Raw genomic sequence first — 19,684 nt, forward strand, 5'->3', positions numbered from 1 at the left:
CTAGATAGGCCCCGCTGACATGGTCGGCTGCATTGGCGATAAACCCGTTGCAGTATTCGCTCTCCGTGAAACTGACTCCCAAGATTCAAACATGGCCACATCACAGTCCTAGAAAGTTTGCGGAACTGATGCACATGTAAGGGCTAATGCATGCACACACGTTACCCTGCATAACTAGAGAGGTGCAGATGAAGAACTGCAAGTGCCGAGACATCATTACCAGCACAAACACTCAACTGAGTGAGCTAATACAGAATCATCACCATCACTGACCAAGTAAGCATGCAACTTTATGGCCAGATTGCCAGGACGGCTGCAAGCAGAAGCTACAAGCCATCCTCAGCTTCTGGCAGAAGAAAATTCAGAAGATTCTGATCACGGAACGGGGCAGTCAATCAATCATGCACGCAAGCAAAATTAGGTTGTTCTGGGGACTCTCTTCTGCCGCCCTTTGAATTGTGTGACCCAAAGAGGGAAGGCAAAGTGTTCTTGTCACTGAAGCAAGCGTGAGCACATGATGACATGATAGCTGTGGCATTGCTGACATGGCAGCAGGGACTTTTTGTTGGCATCCAAGTATGCTTGCTTCCAACTGAGGAAACGAATCTTCTGACGACCAGGACAAGAACTTCGCAAGTTTCAAGCCTTGGGAGTAGCTGGCCACTGTTCTACTCTACATAGAGTGGCTCGAGGCTGCCTCGGAGGTGGAAAACTTCTGGTACAAGCAAGCAGGAATCAGGGTTGAAGTTTCGAAATATGCGATCAACATTATGTAGGATGGAAGACTTGTAGTACACACACAAAGCTTATGTTCCTTTTCTTTTCACTTCTGAAACTTCGCAAAGCCTATGTTCAAAGAATGGTAGCTAGAATAGTGTACGATGTTCTTACATTCACAAAATGTACAGGGGAAAACTTTGTGTTTTGGTATCACTTGATCAGCTCGGATGCTGCAGTATCCTCCAATTGCTCAGACTCCACTCCACTGGTGACAGCACTGAGAGTTTCAACATCGACAAGATTGATCACATCTGGGCGTTCTTCCAACGTATCAAGATCACTCTCCTGTCTTAGCAGCTCTGGCGATGCATGTCCACAAAGGAAATCCTTTGGGGTTGGGTCATCGTGATCCTCTTGATTAGAATCGGCGACAGAAGAAAGAATATCAGATTCAGCAGCTACGCTCTGTTTAGACACGCTCTTGTCACTGAACTGCCTCTGGAAATACCAAAGGAAGTCCTTATTGAAGTCACTGTGTTCCGCTTGATCAGCGACCAGAGAAAGTGTGCCAGATTCGGATGCAACGCTAACTTTCGACACACTCTTGTCGCTGAACTGCCTCTGGAAATACCAAAGGAATTCCTTATTGATTTGGCCATTGTGTTCCACCTGGTCAGCGAGCAAAGAATGGGTATCAGACTCAGAAGCGGTGCTCAGTTTTGACATGCTCTTGTCACTGAACCACCTCTGGATATCCTTTATGACGACTTCATCATGTTCTTCTTGACCGGCGAATAAACAAAGGGTATCAGACTCAGAAACAATGCTCAGTTTCGACATACTCTTGTCACTGAACCACCTTTGGAAATCCTTTTTGACGAGGTCATTGAGTTCCTCTTGATCGGCAACTGTAGAAAGGGTGTCAGACTCAGAAACAACGCTCAGTTTTGAGATGCTGTTGTTACTGAACTGCCTCTGGAAACTGTTTGTGCTCTCTTCCTCGATGTCCATTTCCTTGAGCACGGAACATGGCTTAAATCTAGAACGTTGTCTATCTTGGCTGCCAAAGTTGAAGGTATCACGCCTCCTGAAGACCATGTCTTGGTGGGAACTTGTCACAACGCCTTGAGAGTCCAAGTTATGACGTGCAGATACACCGCTATCATTTGATTGTTCAGAAGGGAGTTCAAACAGGTTTGTTCCACGATGCATAACAGAAGGAGCCGAGCCAGGAATGGCTGCCTCATCAGGATCAGATGCAAGGTCAAAAGGGCTCCTCCTTGGTACTGAAATAGGCTGAACTTGCATACGAAAACGTGAAAATCTATCTGCACCATGACAAACATCATTTCCATTGATATCTATCATTTTACTGTCGAGATCAAACATTATGTTCTTCCTTGATCTTCTCTTAGCCATCAAGAACTCCAACCTACGACTCCTTTCCACCTCAGAGTACCCAAGATCCATGGCATTGTTGTCTTCATCAGCTGTCCAAGCAAAACCAGTCTTATTCCCACCATCATCCTTCTTCTCCTGTCCATCGTTAGCATCATTTTCAGCTTTGCTAGTATCCACATTGTTATTATTATCTCTGTCAATCTGAGAATCCTGAGGGAAGAGGCTGGAGTCACATCCTGAATCACCATTGGCAGTGGGAATGGGACTAGATAATTCGTCGCCTAAAAGAGGACCAATCTCATCTAGCACCGGAGCAACATCAGTCGCAGTGATGTCAGAAGAGGAACTCTCTGGCTTACCAGAATCAAAACCTGATGAACCATCATGACTGCCAACTCTTGCACATGGTGAACCTGGAGAAGTGTTTAACTGGCTGCCAACATCAATATTGATAGCCTCGATCACTAGACCATCAAGCTTCTTTCTCTGACGCACAGAAAAAGCACGGCCCCACTTACAAGCACCTGCCGGCTTTTCAGCTGGTTTATCTTCTGAAGCCTCTCTCACGCTGTCACATTGTGAATCTGTTAACACTTTATCTTGATTTTCCTTTGCCAACATTACACCATTTTCCCTTTCATTCTCACTGGAAGAGCATAAGCCAAATGTTGCGTCCTTCTCATCAACTCGACCCTGATCAACATCCTCAAGCGAGTTAGCACACCCGGTACTCCTATCATTGCTAAAAAATGGATCTTTGGACTCTCTGTCATGATTAGCTTTCATGAATTCCTCCATACCAACCTCTTGCTGCAGTGTCACCACGGAAGGATTAAAGGCGAGTACTTGAGCAAGACTATCATCTGCATCGACTCTCTCATATCCTCGATCAACTGATCCCTTCAGAAGAGGAACAACTTCATCCAGCTCAACAAGCTTGTCATCCTTGCCAAAACTTGGGTTTCCGATTTCCCAACAACTGAAACTAACCGTGTTCTCCTTAAATGCAGGCACTGAAAATCCCCGACCTGCTTCAAAATGAATGTCTCTTGAACAATATCCAGAGTTGGGAGCTGAAAAACCTGTGACAGGCTTCCGATCGTCATCGGTCTCAGGAAGATGTGTGCTCCCATAACTCAGCAGTATTCCAAGAAGAAGGGTGGCGCATATAATTACAGGGGATGAGGATAGAACGAAAGCAAAGAAACCCGGTGAAGATCTGTACAGCAGGTAAAGCAGTAGGGATAGACTGAAGAGAGCCCAGTGTTCAGAGGCACATCTATAGCTGATCCTGATAGAAAATCTCAAAATTCTCTTGATGCATAGTGTGTCATGATTTGCCTCAGCAGCCATGGCCCTCTCTCACACTTGCCAGCACGAACCTAGCAGAAAAATACACAGTGGCAACATAAGCTCGCTGAATGAATGAAACATACCCGCCAAAAAGGAAACGGTAAAATTAACGTTTCAGGTTGTAATAAAGGTTAGTTCAGACAATACTAAACAGCGAGGCAGTTGCTCGAGTATCCCCAATCACTGGCACATGAATGTGAAAACGGATTCAAGAAAGCGATTCGCACGATTCCTGTGTGTTAGCAGAATGCTAAATCTCGGAGAGGCTTCATCGATCTCAGCAGCATAACTACGGCGTCCTACGATATTAGTTAGAAGCGCGATCAGATGGTCAGTACCTTCAATCAGGCGGCGATCGGAGCCAGATCGAGATCCGACAGTCGGCAGCACGATACAGAGGGACCGTAGTCGCCACGGGCGCCGTCGCCGCCGGTGGCAAGAAGCAGCAGCAGCAGATTCAGGAGTGGCAATGGCGGCCGGCAACAAGAAAGAATCCAAGAAAGGGGAGGAGAACATGACACGAGGTCAGGAAAGTGAAGCAGGTGAGCCACGGAAAATAGCAGCGGCGCTGGTAGTGGGGGAAGGTGGCAAGGGAGGGGGCGGGCCCGGCCGGCCTCACAGCTTCTGCTGGTACTTCCGGCACGTCGCCGCGGCCACCGGTGTGTCCACGCCGGCGGTGGGGCCGGCGAGCCGGTGGCGTGGGGTGGTGGGTGTTGCGTTTTCCCGCGTGTTTGGTCCTGGGGGAGGGACGGTGGGTGGTTGCCAATTGCCGTCGTGCGGGATCTACATCTGCTGCTTCTTTCATCTAGTCTTTTCCTTGCCTGGATGGACCCATGGACGGTGCCCAAAAGCTTCTTTCCGGATTCTTTTCTTTGATCCAAGTGGTGTTCATGATGAGAACAGGTCAGTTCTTGAATTGGTGCACCGATCAGGGCTCTGCCTTTTTACAAGATATTCTTTCTTTTTCCGTGTGTTTATAAATTGTTCACATAAAAACATCATGATTCTTTATAAAGAATTAAAAAGCTTATGCTTAAATCAGTCGTGAAGGTTGATGGCTGCAATGATGTTCCATTTTAGAATTTTGGACTTTCCATGAGTATTGCTCAAAACGCCAAATCGGTGAAGAGTTTAGCGACTCTATTTGGATTTTGGAGTGCTGAAATGTATATAGGAGCCATTCAGGAAAAAAAAATGGTTTTGTAAACTTCTTGCTTTTCGAACAGGTGAAGTAGTTTAGAGTTTCAGTACACTGTGAAAAGAGCAACATAATGGACTGAGGGGAAAAAATGCAATTTTGATATTAACTCATAAGGGCATGTATAATGGTGATATCTTAGCAGTGCCACGTAGGATAAATGCTAAGGTGGAGGAGAGAGAATGTTGAAAAAAGGGTTTGCCTCCTCTTAATTAAGAGATGATCTCTTAGCACAATCTCTCTCACCACAAATTTAGGATATCTGATTACTAGAGATAAAGACTAAAAAATAACCCATTGTACATCATGTTTTGTTGTTATATTTAAATTACGTGGCACCGCTATGATAAATAAGACAGTCTTATCAATCATTGTACATGCCCTAATGTTTTGTGTACAATAGCCTTAAAGGTAATACCCAGAAACCTCAATCAAATACATATGTAATGCCCCTCTTTGCTATGCATACAAAAAAACTCGGCACAGCTAAAGTAGGCAAGAATCACACAAAAGAACACCCTACTTGAATCTGCATATACTACCATATCTACAGCATAAGTGACCCAAACCCGCAATTGTCGCGGATTCGATGGTCATATGTACAAATACTCATCTGACTGTATAATCCTAATAAGCTCCCTCAGATTACCAAATACACTCCCTCCAGAACTCTCGGCTCCAATGTAGTTCAGAAGCTGCTCTGTGTCCTAACCACCCATCATGTAAATGTCAATAGCTGTCTTAGAGCATCTCTAACAGAGCCCGTAAAAAGTGAAACCGGAAAACATGAGTTCGGTGCACCGAACTCATGTTTACGGGCCGGAAAATGGCAGGCGCAGAACAGAGCCCGTAACGAAAACCGAATAACAGAATATTCACTCGTAAAAACAAGGTTTATGAAATTGATTTGCATATGATCGATCAAAGCTGAACGTTTAAAACACAAACAAATCATGCATAGTTCATAGTGCAGACATCAAATGACACAACCAAATGACACAGTTCATAGTTCACCATCAGATCTAACCGCCGGCATCAAACATAGGCAGTATCGCCATCAGCACCATCGGCAGTACCTCCTGGAGTCACATCGGCACCACCTCCTGGAGGCACATCGGCAGCAGCAGTTGCCTCTTGATGAGCAGCTCTTCGCCTCGCCATGATCTCCGCCGAGGTCTCCTTCCACCACTACAGCTGAACCTCATTCATTTCCTTCGTGTTCATCATCAAGATTGCCCTCTCTTCGGCCAATAGTAGCTTCGTTGCTATGGCCTTCTTCACATCGATCCTCATCTCCTCCAACTTGGCTTTGGTCTTTGCTTCCTCTCGGCTGGCTTCAAGCTTTGCAAGGCTCACCTCCTTCTTCGTCTCGATGATGACACGCTTGGTCTCCAAAGTCTTGGTCGCTATCACCTCCTTTGACTTCATCATTTGATCAAACTTGTCCCTCAACAATGCAGCCTCCCCCTCGAGCCTCATCCTTTCCTTCGCTTTCTTGTTCCCCTCCGGCTTGTCGGCGTTCCTGCCATCCTTCTCGTCCTCGGTGTCGTCGAGCGCAACCATCGCAGCCTTCTTCGGAGCGACCTCTTCATCCCTCAACTTCCACTTGGGAAGGTGTTGGAGCACATCAAAACAATGACGCATGGTGAAGCTCTTGCCATTGCTGCCGGCCATGTCTCTGTACCTAGCATCGGCAATGCGATCCTACATATGCAAAAGGAACCAACAAATCGTCAATATCTCGCCGACGCTAAAACTAGAATTAACTTTCTGAAATATGCACTCACATATTCATCGACAGTTGCGCCGCTAGGAGGATTGGACACCACTTGGTCCATTGGTGCTGCCCACCGGCTACACGCCGGTTTGATCGCGTCCCAACGACCTTGGAGGGATCGGTAGGTGCGATCGACAGGATGGAGAACGCGCGGCATGAGTTTGTGGAACTTGTCCTCGATGCGCTGCCAGTAGCGCTTGCCTGTTTGATCCGTGCCGGAGACAACATCCATCCCCACGGAGGCCCAAGCTCGGCACAAGGTGGCGTCTTCAACCTCCGTGTAGTTGTTGGCCCGCCTCTTCTTCCGATTTCCATCGGCCGTGACCTCCACCACACCGTCGTCCTCTTCCTTGTCCCCCTCGTCCCCTTCTTCCCCTTCTTCCCCTTCTTCCGCGTAGTAGTTCTCGTTGCCGAATGGGGGGAGTGGGTTAATGTTCACCTCCCCCAACATCTCCATGTACGTGGTGGAATCGTTCCTAATTTGACGAGGCCTCAGTACGGGTTTGCAATGGAAAAAACGGAGGAAAGTTCATGTGTACCTTGCTGCGCCATCGTCGAGCACGGGATGGGCGGCGGCCGCGGTGGCTTCCGGAGGCGGCGGCGGCGGAGATGGGCAGGGAGGCGCGGGGCCACGGCCAGTCGCCGCCTTCACTTTGGTCCTTTTCGGACCCGAACTCTTCGGTCTCGCACGGACGGCCTTCGGCTTCACCGCCGACCCACCACCGGGGACCGCCCCTGCACCGGCTTGCGGGAGCAGATGCGTTCCCGCGCGCCGCCTCTTCGCCGCAGTCGTCGACGAGACCGCGGGGGTCACAGGGGTCGGAGCGGTGGCCGGGATTGTTGGTGGAGCGGCGGAAGAGGCGGCGACCACGGGAGACGGTGCCGGCGCCGGCGGGGTAGCAACGGCGGCCGGCGGGGTCGATTCGAGACTCATCGGGGACAAATCGGAGGTTGGCGGCGCAGAGGAAGCGAGGGCGCACAGATCGGCTGGGGCGGCGGCGGTTGGGACGAGCTGAAGGTTCCCTCGCGCGCAAATTAGGGATTGTGTTCGGGCTGCGTTCGGTTCGCTCCGTCGGCCCCTACAAATACAGGCCGACGGAGCGAACCGAACGCAGCCCAAAAATATATTTTCGGTTTTGGGCCGTTTTCGGTCACTGATCGGCGCCGTTTTTCGCCCCAAACCCGTAAAACGGCGGTTATTTTTCGGTTTTGGGTCTTTTGCGGGCTCTGTTAGAGATGCTCTTAGTTTGCTCGAGGGACTGAGTTAAACAAGGATATAGAATACACACCTTGTGCAACAAGTAAATGGCGTAGGATGCTCTAGTAGAGTCATCTTGGAATTCCAAGAAAAAGGGATAATCTGTTAGTTTTGAGTCGGCGCTGCTGATGCTCGGATGTTCTGCTGAAGCAACAGATGATGTTTCAGCTGAAGGCAAACGATCACTGACATAAGATCGTGATCCTCCAAAGCGAAAGGATACTGGAGGGGAACATCTAGAGCTATGAGCAATACTGCCTACAAGAAATTGACAAAGTAAGCATGTAGTGATTCTAACTATTTTGACTGCCGACAATAAATTAACAAAGCAGTCAAGTAAATGCTGGCAGACGAGCTTTGCATTCTTATCACAATTTATGCTTGATATTCTGACAACCACTATTAAAAAGGGGTCAAAGGTGTATATTGTATTTCAAAGTAATACACGCAAAACTCCATGCCCTTATCTTGATCTTTCCTATTGGATGTATCTGAAGCCATATCACAGTTTTCACAATGTCAGCCATACACAAATTTCATTTTCAGTATTTTCTCCTTTGAGAATGACAATGATCCTAGCTAGGCTAGGACATAGTAGTATGTGCTACGAAAAAAAGTATTGACTTAATATGTTGCGGTACATGAGTTTTGAGCAAAAAAACTTACATGTGCCGCATATCCCAGGGCAGCTGCTGACCTCTGAAGCTCCTTGTGAGTGTAACTCTGCTGTTTGCTTTATGCCTTGCAATTTGCCAACCAAGAAACGTGAAGTGACGAAGTTGTGGAGATTTGGCAACACCGAATCGGCAAAGAGTTTGGTAGAGCGAGCCTATTTGGAATGCTGATATGTATATGGGAACCATTCAGAACAATCATGGTTTTGTAAACTTCTTGCGTTTGAACAGGTGAAGTAGATTTTGAGTTTCGAAGTCCACTGTGACAGTGAGAGCAGCATAATGGACAGAGGGAAAAAAATGCAATTTTGATATTAACTCATAATGCTTTGTGTACAATAGCCTCAGAGGCAATACCCAGAAACCTCAATCATATACATGGAGAGGCTTATGTTGATGTAAAACCCTATATGCAATGCCCCCTCTTTGCTATGCATACAAAAAACTTGGCACAGCGAAAGTAGGCAAGAATCACACAAAAGAACACCCTACTTGTATCTGTATATACTAGCATATATACAGCATAAGTGACCCAAACCCGCAATTGTCGCAGATTCGATGGTCATATGTACAAACACTCATCTGACTGTATAATCCTAATAAGCTCCCGCAGATTACCACATACATTCCTTCCAGAACTCTCGGCTCCAATGTAGTTCAGAAGCTGCTCTGTGTCCTAACCACCCATCATGGAAATGTCAATAGCGGCCTTAGTTTGCTTGAGGAACTGGGTTAAACAAACATTGCAACAGCAAACAAGGATATAGAATACACACCTTGTGCAACAAGTAAATGGCGTAGGACGCTCTGGTAGAGTCATCTTGGAATTCCAAGAAAAGGGGATAATCTGTTAGTTTTGAGTCGACGCTGCTGATGCTCGGATGTTCTGCTGAAGCAACAGACAATGTTTCAGCTGAAGGCAAACGATCGCTGACATAAGATCGTGATCCTCCGAAGCTCAAAGGATACCGGAGGGGAACATCAAGATATGAGGCTATGAGCCTATGAGCAATACTGCCTACAAGAAAATTGACAAATTAAGCATGTAGTACATGAGTAATCAAGTAAATGCTGGCAGACAAGCTTGCACTCTTATCATAATTTATGCTTGATATTCTGACAACCACTAAATTAAAAAGGGCCAAAGGTGCATATTGTATTCCAAAGTAATACACGCAAAACTCAATGCCTTTTATCTTGATCTTTCCTATTGGATATATCTGCAGCCATATTACAGTTTTCACAATGTCAGCCGCATGAAATTTTATTTTCAGTATTTTCTCATTTGAGAATGACAATGATCCTAGCTTTAGGTTAGGACATATGTGCTACGAACAAAAGGTATTGACTTAATATGTTGCTACATGAGTTTTGAGCAGACAAACTTACATGTGCTGCAGATCCCAGGACAGCTGCTGACCTCTGAAGCTCCTTGTGAGTGTAACTCTGCTGCTTCGTTTTATGCCTTGCAATTTGCCAACCAAAAAACGTGAAGTGACGAACTTGTGGAGATTTGGCAACACCGAGCAAGTGCGTCCCGTTTCCGTTCTCGTGTGGAAGCACACCATTCTGCTCTAGAAGTGTTTATAAATTGTTCACATAAAAACATCATGATTCTTTATAAAGTAAAAAAAAAAAGAGCTTATGCTTAAATCAGTCGTGAAGGTAGTGATAACCATGCTCAAAACACCAAATCGGCAAAGAGTTTGGTAGAGCGAGCCTATTTGGTATGCTGAAATGTATATGGGAACCATTCAGAACAATCATGGTTTTGTAAACTTCTTGCGTTTGAATAGGTGAAGTAGATTTTGAGTTTCGAAGTCCACTGTGACAATGAGAGCAGCATAATGGACAGAGAGAAAAAAATGCAATTTTGATATTAACTCATAATGTTTTGTGTACAATAGCCTCAGAGGTAGTACCCAGAAACCTCAAACATATACATGGAGAGGCTTATGCTAATGTAAAACCCCATATGTAATGCCCCTCTTTGCTATGCATACAAAAAACTCGGCACAGCGAAAGTAGGCAAGAATCACACAAAAGAACACCCTACTTGAATCTGCATATACTACCATATCTACAGCATAAGTGACCCAAACCCGCAATTGTCGTGGATTCGATGGTCATATGTACAAATACTCATCTGACTGTATAATCCTAATAAGCTCCCGCAGGTTACCAAATACATTCCTTCCAGAACTCTCGGCTCCAATGTAGTTCAGAAGCTGCTCCGTGTCCTAACCACCCATCATGAAAATGTCAATAGCGGCCTTAGTTTGCTTGAGGAACTGGGTTAAACAAACATTGCAACAGTAAACAAGGACATAGAATACACACCTTGTGCAACAAGTAAATGGCGTAGGACGCTCTAGTAGAGTCATCTTGGAATTCCAAGAAAAGGGGATAATCTGTTAGTTTTGAATCGGCACTGCTGATGCTCGGATGTTCTGCTGAAGCAACAGACGATGTTTCAGCTGAAGGCAAACGATCGCTGACATAAGATCGTGATCCTCCAAAGTGCAAAGGATACCGGAGGGGAACATCAAGATATGAGGCTATGAGCAATACTGCCTACAAGAAATTTGACAAAGTAAGCATGTAGCGATTCTAACTATTTTGATTGCCTACAATAGATTAACAAAGTAGTCAAGTAAATGCTGGCAGACGAGGTTGCACGCTTATCATAATTCATGCTTGATATTCTGACAACCACTAAATTGAAAAGGGCCAAAGGTGTATATTGTATTCCAAAGCAATATACGCAAAACTCAATGCTCTTATCTTGATCTTTTCCTATTGGATGTATCTTATTTTCAGTATTTTCTCCTTTGAGCATGACAATGAGGCCGCATGACAATGAGGCCTAGCTAGGTTAGGACATATACGCTACGAAGAGGTATCTTGCGGTACATGAGTTCTGAGCAGACAAACTTACATGTGTTGCATATCCCAGGACAGCCGCGGATCTCTGAAGGTCTGTGTGAGTGTAACTCTGCTGCTTCGTTTTATGCCTTGCAATTTGCCAACCAAGAAACGTGAAGTGACGAAGTTGTGGAGGTTTGGCAACACCGAGCAAGTGCGTCCCGTTTCCGTTCTCCTGTGGAAGCACACCATTCTGTTCTGGAAGTGTTGCGTGTTCTCCTGAAAGTTTTGTGCCAGTTCGTCATAAACAGTTCCAGTTAATTCTCGTATAAACACCAGAGCAAAATCAGGGACAATTTTTTTGCTCATAGGAAATGTAAAATCTTGTACATACTAGCATTGAAACATGGTTTCTCAGGCGAGACGCACAGACATCAGCACAGAATCCTCACCATGGTTTTCTGCAACCGGCGGCTCACGGAAGACCCTGACAGGGTACAGGGCGGCGACCTGGTTCACCATACACCGCTGCTTCGTCCTGAGCAGCCTCTGCAGATCCCCGAGCCGCGCCTTCTCCCCAGATAGCCCCTCTCTGGCCTCCTACAATCAGTCAGGAAATCGACGCTGTCAACCAAGGACACGCAGGCAGGCAGTACCCAATCCAAATCTGGCGACGTTCGGATTACCTGCACCCGCCGGTGCGCGGCGGCGAGGGCCCTGGAGAGCGGCAGCACCCGGCCGATCTGCGCCTGGAGCTGCTCCTTGCGGCGCTCGACGCCCTCGGCGGCCCTGCGCTTCCGCACGGCGAGCTCGTCCGCGCGCGCACGGAGCACGTCCAGCCGCCGCCTCGCCTCGTCCAGCGCCGCGCCCTGCCGCACCGCCTCCTTCCTCGCCTGCATTAGCGGCGGCGGCAGGATCAGAGAAGTGGGGGCGATGATGAGAGGAGAGCGAGGGAGAGGCGGTCGTATCGTACGTACCTCGAGCGCGGCCTCGAGGCGGCGCGCTAGAGCCGCCCGCGCCTCCTGCGCGGCGTCGAGGTCCGCGGCGAGGCGGGCCAAGATGTCCGGCGACGCGGCTGGCGCCGGGTGGGCGGCCGGATCCGCGCCCGCCCTCGGGCTCATCGCGGCGCGCGGGACGGATGGCGGCGGCGGGCCGCGGCGGCGCCCATGGGTCCTGCCCGCCGTGACGGGACCGAGGCGTGCGTAGTAACGGCCGTAGGAAGCAAGGGAGGGAGGGAACCCACGCAACGCAACGCAAGGCCGTCGTGTTGCGTCCGATGCGTGCGTAAAGCTTCGATCTTTTTTGGATTTCAGATTCGGAGTTTGTCACGGCGACGCGAGGTCGACGGCGAGAGGAGGGAGGATGCCGACAAGCGTGCGTCGTGAGGAGGATCCGTCGGCGGAAAGGGCGCCGGGCGACCGGAATTAACTGCGGCGCGCACCGGCGACCACCACGTGCAGCGCGGGCGTGGACTTGTTCGTCGCCGACAGGTGCCGCGCTGGCGGTCACCGACGTGGTGTCACGGCGAGTCGGTGATGGCGCCAAGCCGATGGTGCTGTGGTTTTGTCCGTGAAGCGATGGGCGGGCGACGCTTGCGTAGGCAGCTGTCGGCGTCGGGAGCGACGACGCCTCGAGCGCATGAACGAGTGTCTTCCTCTCACGGTATATGTGTGGTACACGGAGCCAACGCGGGGAACCCATCGCCATCCTCATGATCCACCGTCTCGAACCAACTCAAAGCCAAAACGTCAATTTTCACAGATTAGAGGTGTTTGCCTTGTGTCTAAGAGGCTGTCGCGTCCATGTCAAAAAAAAAAAAAAGAGGTTGTCGCGTCCTCTCTGACCATGAGCAACTTCTCTTTGCCATCGGACACCGATAGTGAGGAGAAGCCGCCGGGATGGTGCCATTGGTGGGACAGAGTTGCAACGCATAGCAGCTCTAGTTCCCCACCGACGGACATCCAGGAGAAGGATTGAGAGCCCGACAACGGCCATGAGGAGGAGGGGAAGGACGTAGCCGACGACGGCCATGAGAAGGATGAGGAGGCGGCGACGGCAAAGAAGGAGGCAAGGGCCCGGGCGAAGGCGAAGGTGGAGGCACAGCCGATGAGCACCGACGACGACGAATACAGCAAGGACTACTCGTCGGAGGGGGACACAAGTTCCTCCGACGCGTCGAACGACATCGACTCTTCGGAATAGGTGACAAGCAGAAAGCGCCTCCGTGAGAACGACGAGGCGGGGCCATCAAAGTAGTTTAAAAAATTTCTTCATATTTTTTGAAGTTTTTATGTGTAATTTGTTACAATGTGTTGCACTACTTTGAAAATCTTGATTGTACCTACAAATTTCTTCTCTCTATTAAAATAAAAATGCAAAAAAAAAAGTTATTTTAATGTTGAAGACCGCGGATGAGGAGCGACGTCCCGCAAACACTCGATCCAGCGCCGTTTGGGGACACTTAGGAGGATGCGGGTGGACATGCTCTAAGACAGCTCCTACTACCAAAATTTTGGCTTGCTAATACGTTGGTTGAGCTACTTCTTGCCTACAAGTTAGCTAACAAATGAACTAGAGTTGGTAGTAGAGTATTGGCAAACCAAAACATCAGCAACTATCAAAGCAAGAACCAATCTTTTGGATATGACCAAAAAATTGGTAGGGTATGCTTTGGCAGCAATCCAAACACACCCTAGAAGCAATGGGGGCCAGTTTGCGTGCACAACTACCACAATTTTAGGGTTCCAAATGCGCGGAATCTCCGGCCCTGCTACTCTTCCATGTGCAACGAACGCCACATAATTAGAGCATAAACAACCCCCACAGACCCCCAACGGCAGCACAAATAAACCCACTAGCCTCTGAATCCGACAGTAAAACGTCAAGAAAACATTGGAACATATATTGTCTGCCACCGTGTGGCAATGTACGTGGAAGAAAATAAGGAAACCTCAAGCGACACACCCAAGTTCCAGACTGCTGACGGAGGGTGGCAACCTCTTCCGGGTAAAAATGGCGGAGTAAAATCCACCCGCGGTCGCTCGACATGCTCGTACGCTCACTTTGGTCATCCGGCGTTGAGAATGCTCATCCAGCCCATACAACTTGGCACCGAGGATCAATATGGTCTAAAACACAAGCCACGTCGATCTCCCTCTCTTCCAAAAAAGGATGCTAGGCGGGCAGAAACGTGCGCATCTTGGACTGCATTGAACCTTCTTTTACATAGTTCCGTTGGATAGACATAGCATTCTTTGTAGCTAGATGACCAGAGCGAGTGTATCAAGTTGAGCGGCCAGGATCGAATTTCACTCAGAAGGATGAAACAAAGATAAAACTGATTCGCCTAGTTGTCTCTGTGAGCTTTATTGTAGGCCAGTTGGAGATTTCGCTTGAAGCCTGACATTCTGGAGGCATGCCGCTCAAGGTTTCCTGGACCAGGAAGAACAATGTGTCAGATGAAAGTCCAACACTGAGGTAAGATGGTGGATCAACCATCATAGCTCACAGGTGACTCAGTACCTGCATCATTTTGTGTGTCACTGAAAAACGGCGGGCATCGTGTACCATGGGGAGAATGCATCTGTCCTGGAATCTTCAGGGTGGGGTGAGAAATACCCTTGCTCGTACTGGGGAACAGTTGGTTCAGTGGAACCAAACGCAGGGTTCGGTGCTGCAAATGAGAAACAGTATCAACAAGTGAAACCGGTGAACTTGACATACTATCATGGAAGATGAAGAAAATAAATGTACTGACCAGATAGAATTATGGCGGGCTGAAATTCATCTGGAGATGCCGGGCAAAGAGGTGGGGCAGAAAGACAGCTGTCGATAAGAGCGTACAGGTTGGTATCTCGTTCAAAGAGATCAAGCCCTGTAGGTTCCACCATAGCATCACAGGGTGTACCAACAGAGGGGGGACTCAAACTCCCCACAGACAGCTGTTGGTTCTCCACAGAGCTTAGTGCCTGCGCTTCTGGAAGCAGCTCTTCCAACTGACCACTGTCCCTCGGTGCCATGCATATGGACTCAAACTTTGCTGATGCTGCTACCGCTGATGACTGCACGCAGAGATCAGCATAGCTGGAACGCTGCATGGCAGAAGTACTTAAGTATGTGCACCAGTTGTTTGGATCAGATGCCACACATTGGAATGAAGGGAGCTCCATCTTCGAAGGACCAGTTATGGGCCTAGAAGTAGAGAAGTTGCCATTTGAAAAGGCATGGCTGCCATCGAAGGTACCTGCAGAAAGGCGACCCGGTCTTAGATCGATGAAGATAGTCGCATAATGACAAGCAAAACCTAATGCGAGCTTCACGCTAAGGGATTGATCAATTGAGGAAAACATACCATTGATTGTTGGATTCAACACAGGAAACAAAATCTCAGATTCCTTGAGAACATTTTCTTGGTTTGCTTGACCTATGAAGTCATAATTTTTTGACGTGAAGTTCAGAGCAAGTAAACTGCTGAAAGAAATATCTGGAAGCTGGGGTGCATTAGATAAAGATTCTTGGACACCAATGGAACTGCCCCACGTGAAGTCGGGAACATGTAGGAGATCATTGGCCAACTTCTCGCTGAAATTGGAGTCAGCAGACTCATGCTGATCTTCATTTGAAGCCTCCATGCAAATATTAGGAGGATGTGCTGGTATATTCATGCGCACGCATTTCTTTACTCGAGTGTTCCAGTAGTTTTTTATTTCATTATCAGTGCGCCCTGGCAACTGAGAACATGTTCTCAAGGTTAGCAATCACAATTAGAGAGAATAAATGCATGAACAATTGAGAAGTTGCTTTATAGATAAACTACCGAAATTAGTATGTACATGCAACCAGATAATTACCTATTCGCACTTTGTCCTTAAAATTTGACCAATCTCTAGCTCGGCATGTTTTAATTCAACTTCTACGTTTGTACATACTTTTGCAGTCAAACGAAAAGGCTGCTTGTTGTCTTACAGTTCTAGTTGCAGTTGAAATGCCCACTTCACCATTATTCTACTGAAGATTATGTCGAAAAGATATGATGCAACAAATAAGTGGGATGTAAGGAATTGCAGAGATTCACATAAGAATGTGAATGGTCCGAGTATGGAAATGCTGATAAAAGTGCAGAATAAATTACAAAGAGCATAGCATTAAAACAGAAAAGGATTCAAGGAAATTTTATATGATGAATTATTTGTGCAATATAGTACAGTATTGTTGTCTAACTTGTTCCCGTAACAAGGTCACTAAATGAAAAAAGTCAAATAGCTTTGGCATAAGATAGTACCACAATCTCGCAAACAAATATAATTTTGAACATAAGTGAAGTCACCGAACTAAGTGATCGCATAAAGTGAGTGAAAAACAGAGACGAATAATAGGTGGAATGTCGGTCAATAAGCCTGACATACTTGACCAGCATAAATTCAAGCAAATGAAAATACTTGATCATTTGGCAGAGATTTGGGGACAAAAGGATCTAAGCAAGGGATCGGCAACAAATAAGAATTATCTGTATTATCAACAAAATAACTTGATCTGAATCGGAAGAAGAGAATGACTTCGTTTTATATAATAGGCATACCTTTAGGAGTAACATGCCAACCATAATGAAAAATAAATTATGGTGTCTCAAACTAGGTCATATGTTCTGTTCTTAATAAGAATTATCACATATCAAAAAAGAAATTCCTAACAACATAAACTAGACAGGAAGATACTCGCAACATCAATTTTACGCATGAGAAGATCAAAGAAGTACATAACCAATTAAAAATATCACGATCTTAACCCTAAGGATACTCTGATATCCGAATCAGATGCAAGATTAGATAGCATATGGATAAAAGTACGGATACAACTGACTAATGAAAGAATAACTTAACTCTCATGAGAGAAGCATGTATTTTATTAGCGAAGAGTATGAACTGGAAGAAAGTGAACTTACATAAGCAGCGATTTGAGCCCACTTATTACCCATACGAAAATGGAGCTTAATGATCAAGTTCTTCTCCTCTTTGGTGAAGGTCCCCTTCTTTAAGTCGGGCCTCAGGTGGTTTGACCAGCGGAGACGGCAGCTCTTGCCGCACCTCAAGAGTCCGGTTTCCTTCTGCACCACATTCCAGTTACGCACACCATGTTTCTTAACATACGCCTCCAAGACGGCATCCTCCGACGGTGTCCAAGGGCCTTTCTTCAGCTGCGTGTCAGCTTTCCTGCGCGGAGGTGCCTTCACGCTATCATCGTCGTGAGATGGCAAGTCAGTCTCAGGCATCTCCCAGCTGCTCTCGCTCTTGACCCGATTCATCGCTCGAAACACAGTGCTGAATCAAGCAAAAAACATTGCAAATTTTAAACAGATGGCCACAGAAGCTTGACTGCTAAGGAGAGATTTAATTTGTCATGACAGTAGAATCTAACCCGGACATGAATGAGGGATACCATTTTTTCTTTTTTTTTTTTTGAGGGAGGGATACAATTTTTTTCAAAAGATCACATATGCTTGTAAGAAACTAAAACAGATGGATGCTTTATTAGTGTTGATTATGACACGTTTGAATTTGAACACGCATTAATAGCTCAAGCATCCGTAAGTCTACAACTGGTAAGAGCAAGTACAATAGAGTCCAGTCAGCTGACTATAAGACATTAAATAATATATTTTAGATGAGTTGGAGGAGAGAGAAGAGGAGAGAGAAGGGAGGTGGGCTACTATGCAATAGCCAGCTCTTGCACGTGCTCCTAGGCACCTTGTGAGAGTGAAATGTGGGCCGTATATTAGTAAAGTACTACATTCTTATAGCCAACTATTGTACATGTTAGCTATATGATGACTACAAATGATATGACATCTTGTTATAGCCAACAGTTGGCTATACTATTGGAATTGCTCTAAGGAGCCAACTAATAAATACAGTAGATCATAGTTACTTTTATTATCCCCCCAAATCGACCACGGCCAAACCAACCATAACCTAACTAAGATGAAACTCAACAACGGAACCTCTAGAGTTCTAAATCTTTCCGAAAACTAACAAAGAAAAATCATGAATTTTTAGGCAGGCCAGAGGAAGTAAACTATAAAGCCCATCTATACTTGGAATTGAGCGGGACAGGTATCGCAGTTCACGAGATCAAACCACGGAACTGAAACCCTTCTACTCCACGAGCACCGATCCATCCCCCGGAAATGGAATTCCCGCTCCCAAGTCCCCATAAACCCAGCTCTGGCAATCCCCGCAGCCCACCGATCCCTTCACCCCTCGGATCGCCCGCCCAGTAGCCCTAGGAGACCTGGGATTCCGCAGGTTACCTGACGAAAAGCAACCCCGAGCTGGAGCAGGGGCGGGTAACCGGAGCTGGACTCCGGGCGGGCCTTGATCGGATCGCGCCGCTGCAATCTCCCTGGATTTGAGTTTCTCCGCCGCGCAGCTGACACAGTGGAGTGCGGAGGACTGAATGGAGGAGTGGGGAGGGGATTTAGCGGAGAGATCTCCAGCTCTTGCGGAGCCAGGACGAGACTAGCAACACTGGATGACTAAGCAAGTAAGCAAGGATTGGTCAGTCAATACTCAATGGGCCCACTTTCAAGTCTCTCTAGCCAGCGTGGCCCTATTTTTAGGCTTACTTCTCGGTTTCGGCGGAGATTAAAGAAAAAAGTGTGTGCTTCTAGACAGTTTCTCGCCAGTGTAGCGTCTTGGACTCTTGGCCATAAGCAACACAAGGTCCTGCTTTTGAGCAATTACAAGAGGCATTTTAAAGTTTGAATAAAAATCCGAAAAAACATTATAGTTATAGTAGAAATAATGTACTGTCCCAAGTAGAAAAAATCTCAGCCCGAAACACCATGGGTGCAGAAAACATGACAGAATCATACATCTAAACTAAAGCCACGACTAGAATTATGGGGCGAAGGGAGTGGTGAGTGCACAGTGCAAAATTTCAACCCTCCAAAGTCCAAACTGTATCAAATTTTGTCATTTTTGTTAAGTCTAAAAGTTAAGCTATCTTGGATTAGATTAAGTATCTTGGTAGAGTACATTATTTTCTACATATTTTTTTTGCAAAATTGAAATATTTTTTTCTTATTTAAAAATAATAATCTGGCCCCACGTAGCTCGAGCTTTAAAGCGAATTTTTGACTCCTCCAAACCTTTTAGGGCTTACGGTGCTAATTCGGGGAACAGGAGAAGCAATCAGAGTGCAGCTTCTAGAGTCCCTGGTCCAATAACCCAAAGCCCAAACTAGGGCTGACCCGAATTCCCTTGCGCATAGAAGAGAGGAGTTTAAAAATATATATTAGTATAATATATACTATGAATAAAGGAAAAAATTCATCATGAGAAAAAACTTTAACACAAAACGATGCCCTCTCCCTCCACTAAAATTCCTGCACATTGGAGGCATTTTCATGTAATCGAACACCTTTTGCGTAAGCTCTCTCA

General features: G+C 46.7%; 3 protein-coding genes across 3 annotated transcripts; all 3 read right to left on the minus strand.

Annotated features, from left to right (window-relative positions):
- Positions 1-741: 741 nt before the first annotated feature.
- LOC124707704 lies at positions 742-4,072 on the minus strand. The gene is made up of 2 exons (XM_047239376.1): positions 3,813-4,072; positions 742-3,503 (listed from the first exon to the last, which is right to left on the minus strand). Exon 2 carries the CDS (start codon positions 3,472-3,474, stop codon positions 931-933), a length of 2,544 nt encoding a protein of 847 aa, XP_047095332.1. The 5' UTR covers positions 3,475-3,503; positions 3,813-4,072; the 3' UTR covers positions 742-930.
- A 4,447-nt stretch (positions 4,073-8,519) lies between these two features.
- On the minus strand, positions 8,520-12,367 carry LOC124648752. Its single transcript, XM_047188461.1, has 8 exons — positions 12,224-12,367; positions 11,933-12,139; positions 11,699-11,846; positions 11,320-11,525; positions 10,722-10,955; positions 9,771-10,621; positions 9,158-9,399; positions 8,520-9,057 (listed from the first exon to the last, which is right to left on the minus strand). Exons 1-6 carry the CDS (start codon positions 12,365-12,367, stop codon positions 10,508-10,510), a joined length of 1,053 nt encoding a protein of 350 aa, XP_047044417.1. The 3' UTR covers positions 8,520-9,057; positions 9,158-9,399; positions 9,771-10,507.
- Positions 12,368-14,451: 2,084 nt separating this feature from the next.
- LOC124707705 (transcription factor GAMYB-like) lies at positions 14,452-18,647 on the minus strand. The gene is made up of 5 exons (XM_047239377.1): positions 18,553-18,647; positions 17,188-17,563; positions 15,004-15,976; positions 14,769-14,919; positions 14,452-14,678 (listed from the first exon to the last, which is right to left on the minus strand). The coding sequence occupies exons 2-4, from the start codon at positions 17,545-17,547 to the stop codon at positions 14,786-14,788; spliced, it is 1,467 nt and encodes a 488-aa protein (XP_047095333.1). The 5' UTR covers positions 17,548-17,563; positions 18,553-18,647; the 3' UTR covers positions 14,452-14,678; positions 14,769-14,785.
- Between the last annotated feature and the right edge of the window lie 1,037 nt (positions 18,648-19,684).

Source organism: Lolium rigidum, chromosome 4 (genome assembly GCF_022539505.1).
Source record: "Lolium rigidum isolate FL_2022 chromosome 4, APGP_CSIRO_Lrig_0.1, whole genome shotgun sequence".
Lineage (NCBI taxonomy): Eukaryota > Viridiplantae > Streptophyta > Magnoliopsida > Poales > Poaceae > Lolium > Lolium rigidum.

Coding starts and splice junctions, on each gene's coding strand:
- LOC124648752 (XM_047188461.1), bottom strand. CDS start 12,367: ATGAGCCCGAGGGCGGGCGCGGATCCGGCCGCCCACCCGGCGCCAGCC. Junction 12,140..12,223: donor GCCTCGAGGCCGCGCTCGAG/GTACGTACGATA, acceptor CCGCTAATGCAG/GCGAGGAAGGAGGCGGTGCG. Junction 11,526..11,698: donor GCCGGTTGCAGAAAACCATG/GTGAGGATTCTG, acceptor CAAAACTTTCAG/GAGAACACGCAACACTTCCA.
- LOC124707704 (XM_047239376.1), bottom strand. CDS start 3,474: ATGGCTGCTGAGGCAAATCATGACACACTATGCATCAAGAGAATTTTG.
- LOC124707705 (XM_047239377.1), bottom strand. CDS start 17,547: ATGAATCGGGTCAAGAGCGAGAGCAGCTGGGAGATGCCTGAGACTGAC. Junction 15,977..17,187: donor GGGCTCAAATCGCTGCTTAT/GTAAGTTCACTT, acceptor ACATGTTCTCAG/TTGCCAGGGCGCACTGATAA. Junction 14,920..15,003: donor GCCCGCCATAATTCTATCTG/GTCAGTACATTT, acceptor TCTCATTTGCAG/CACCGAACCCTGCGTTTGGT.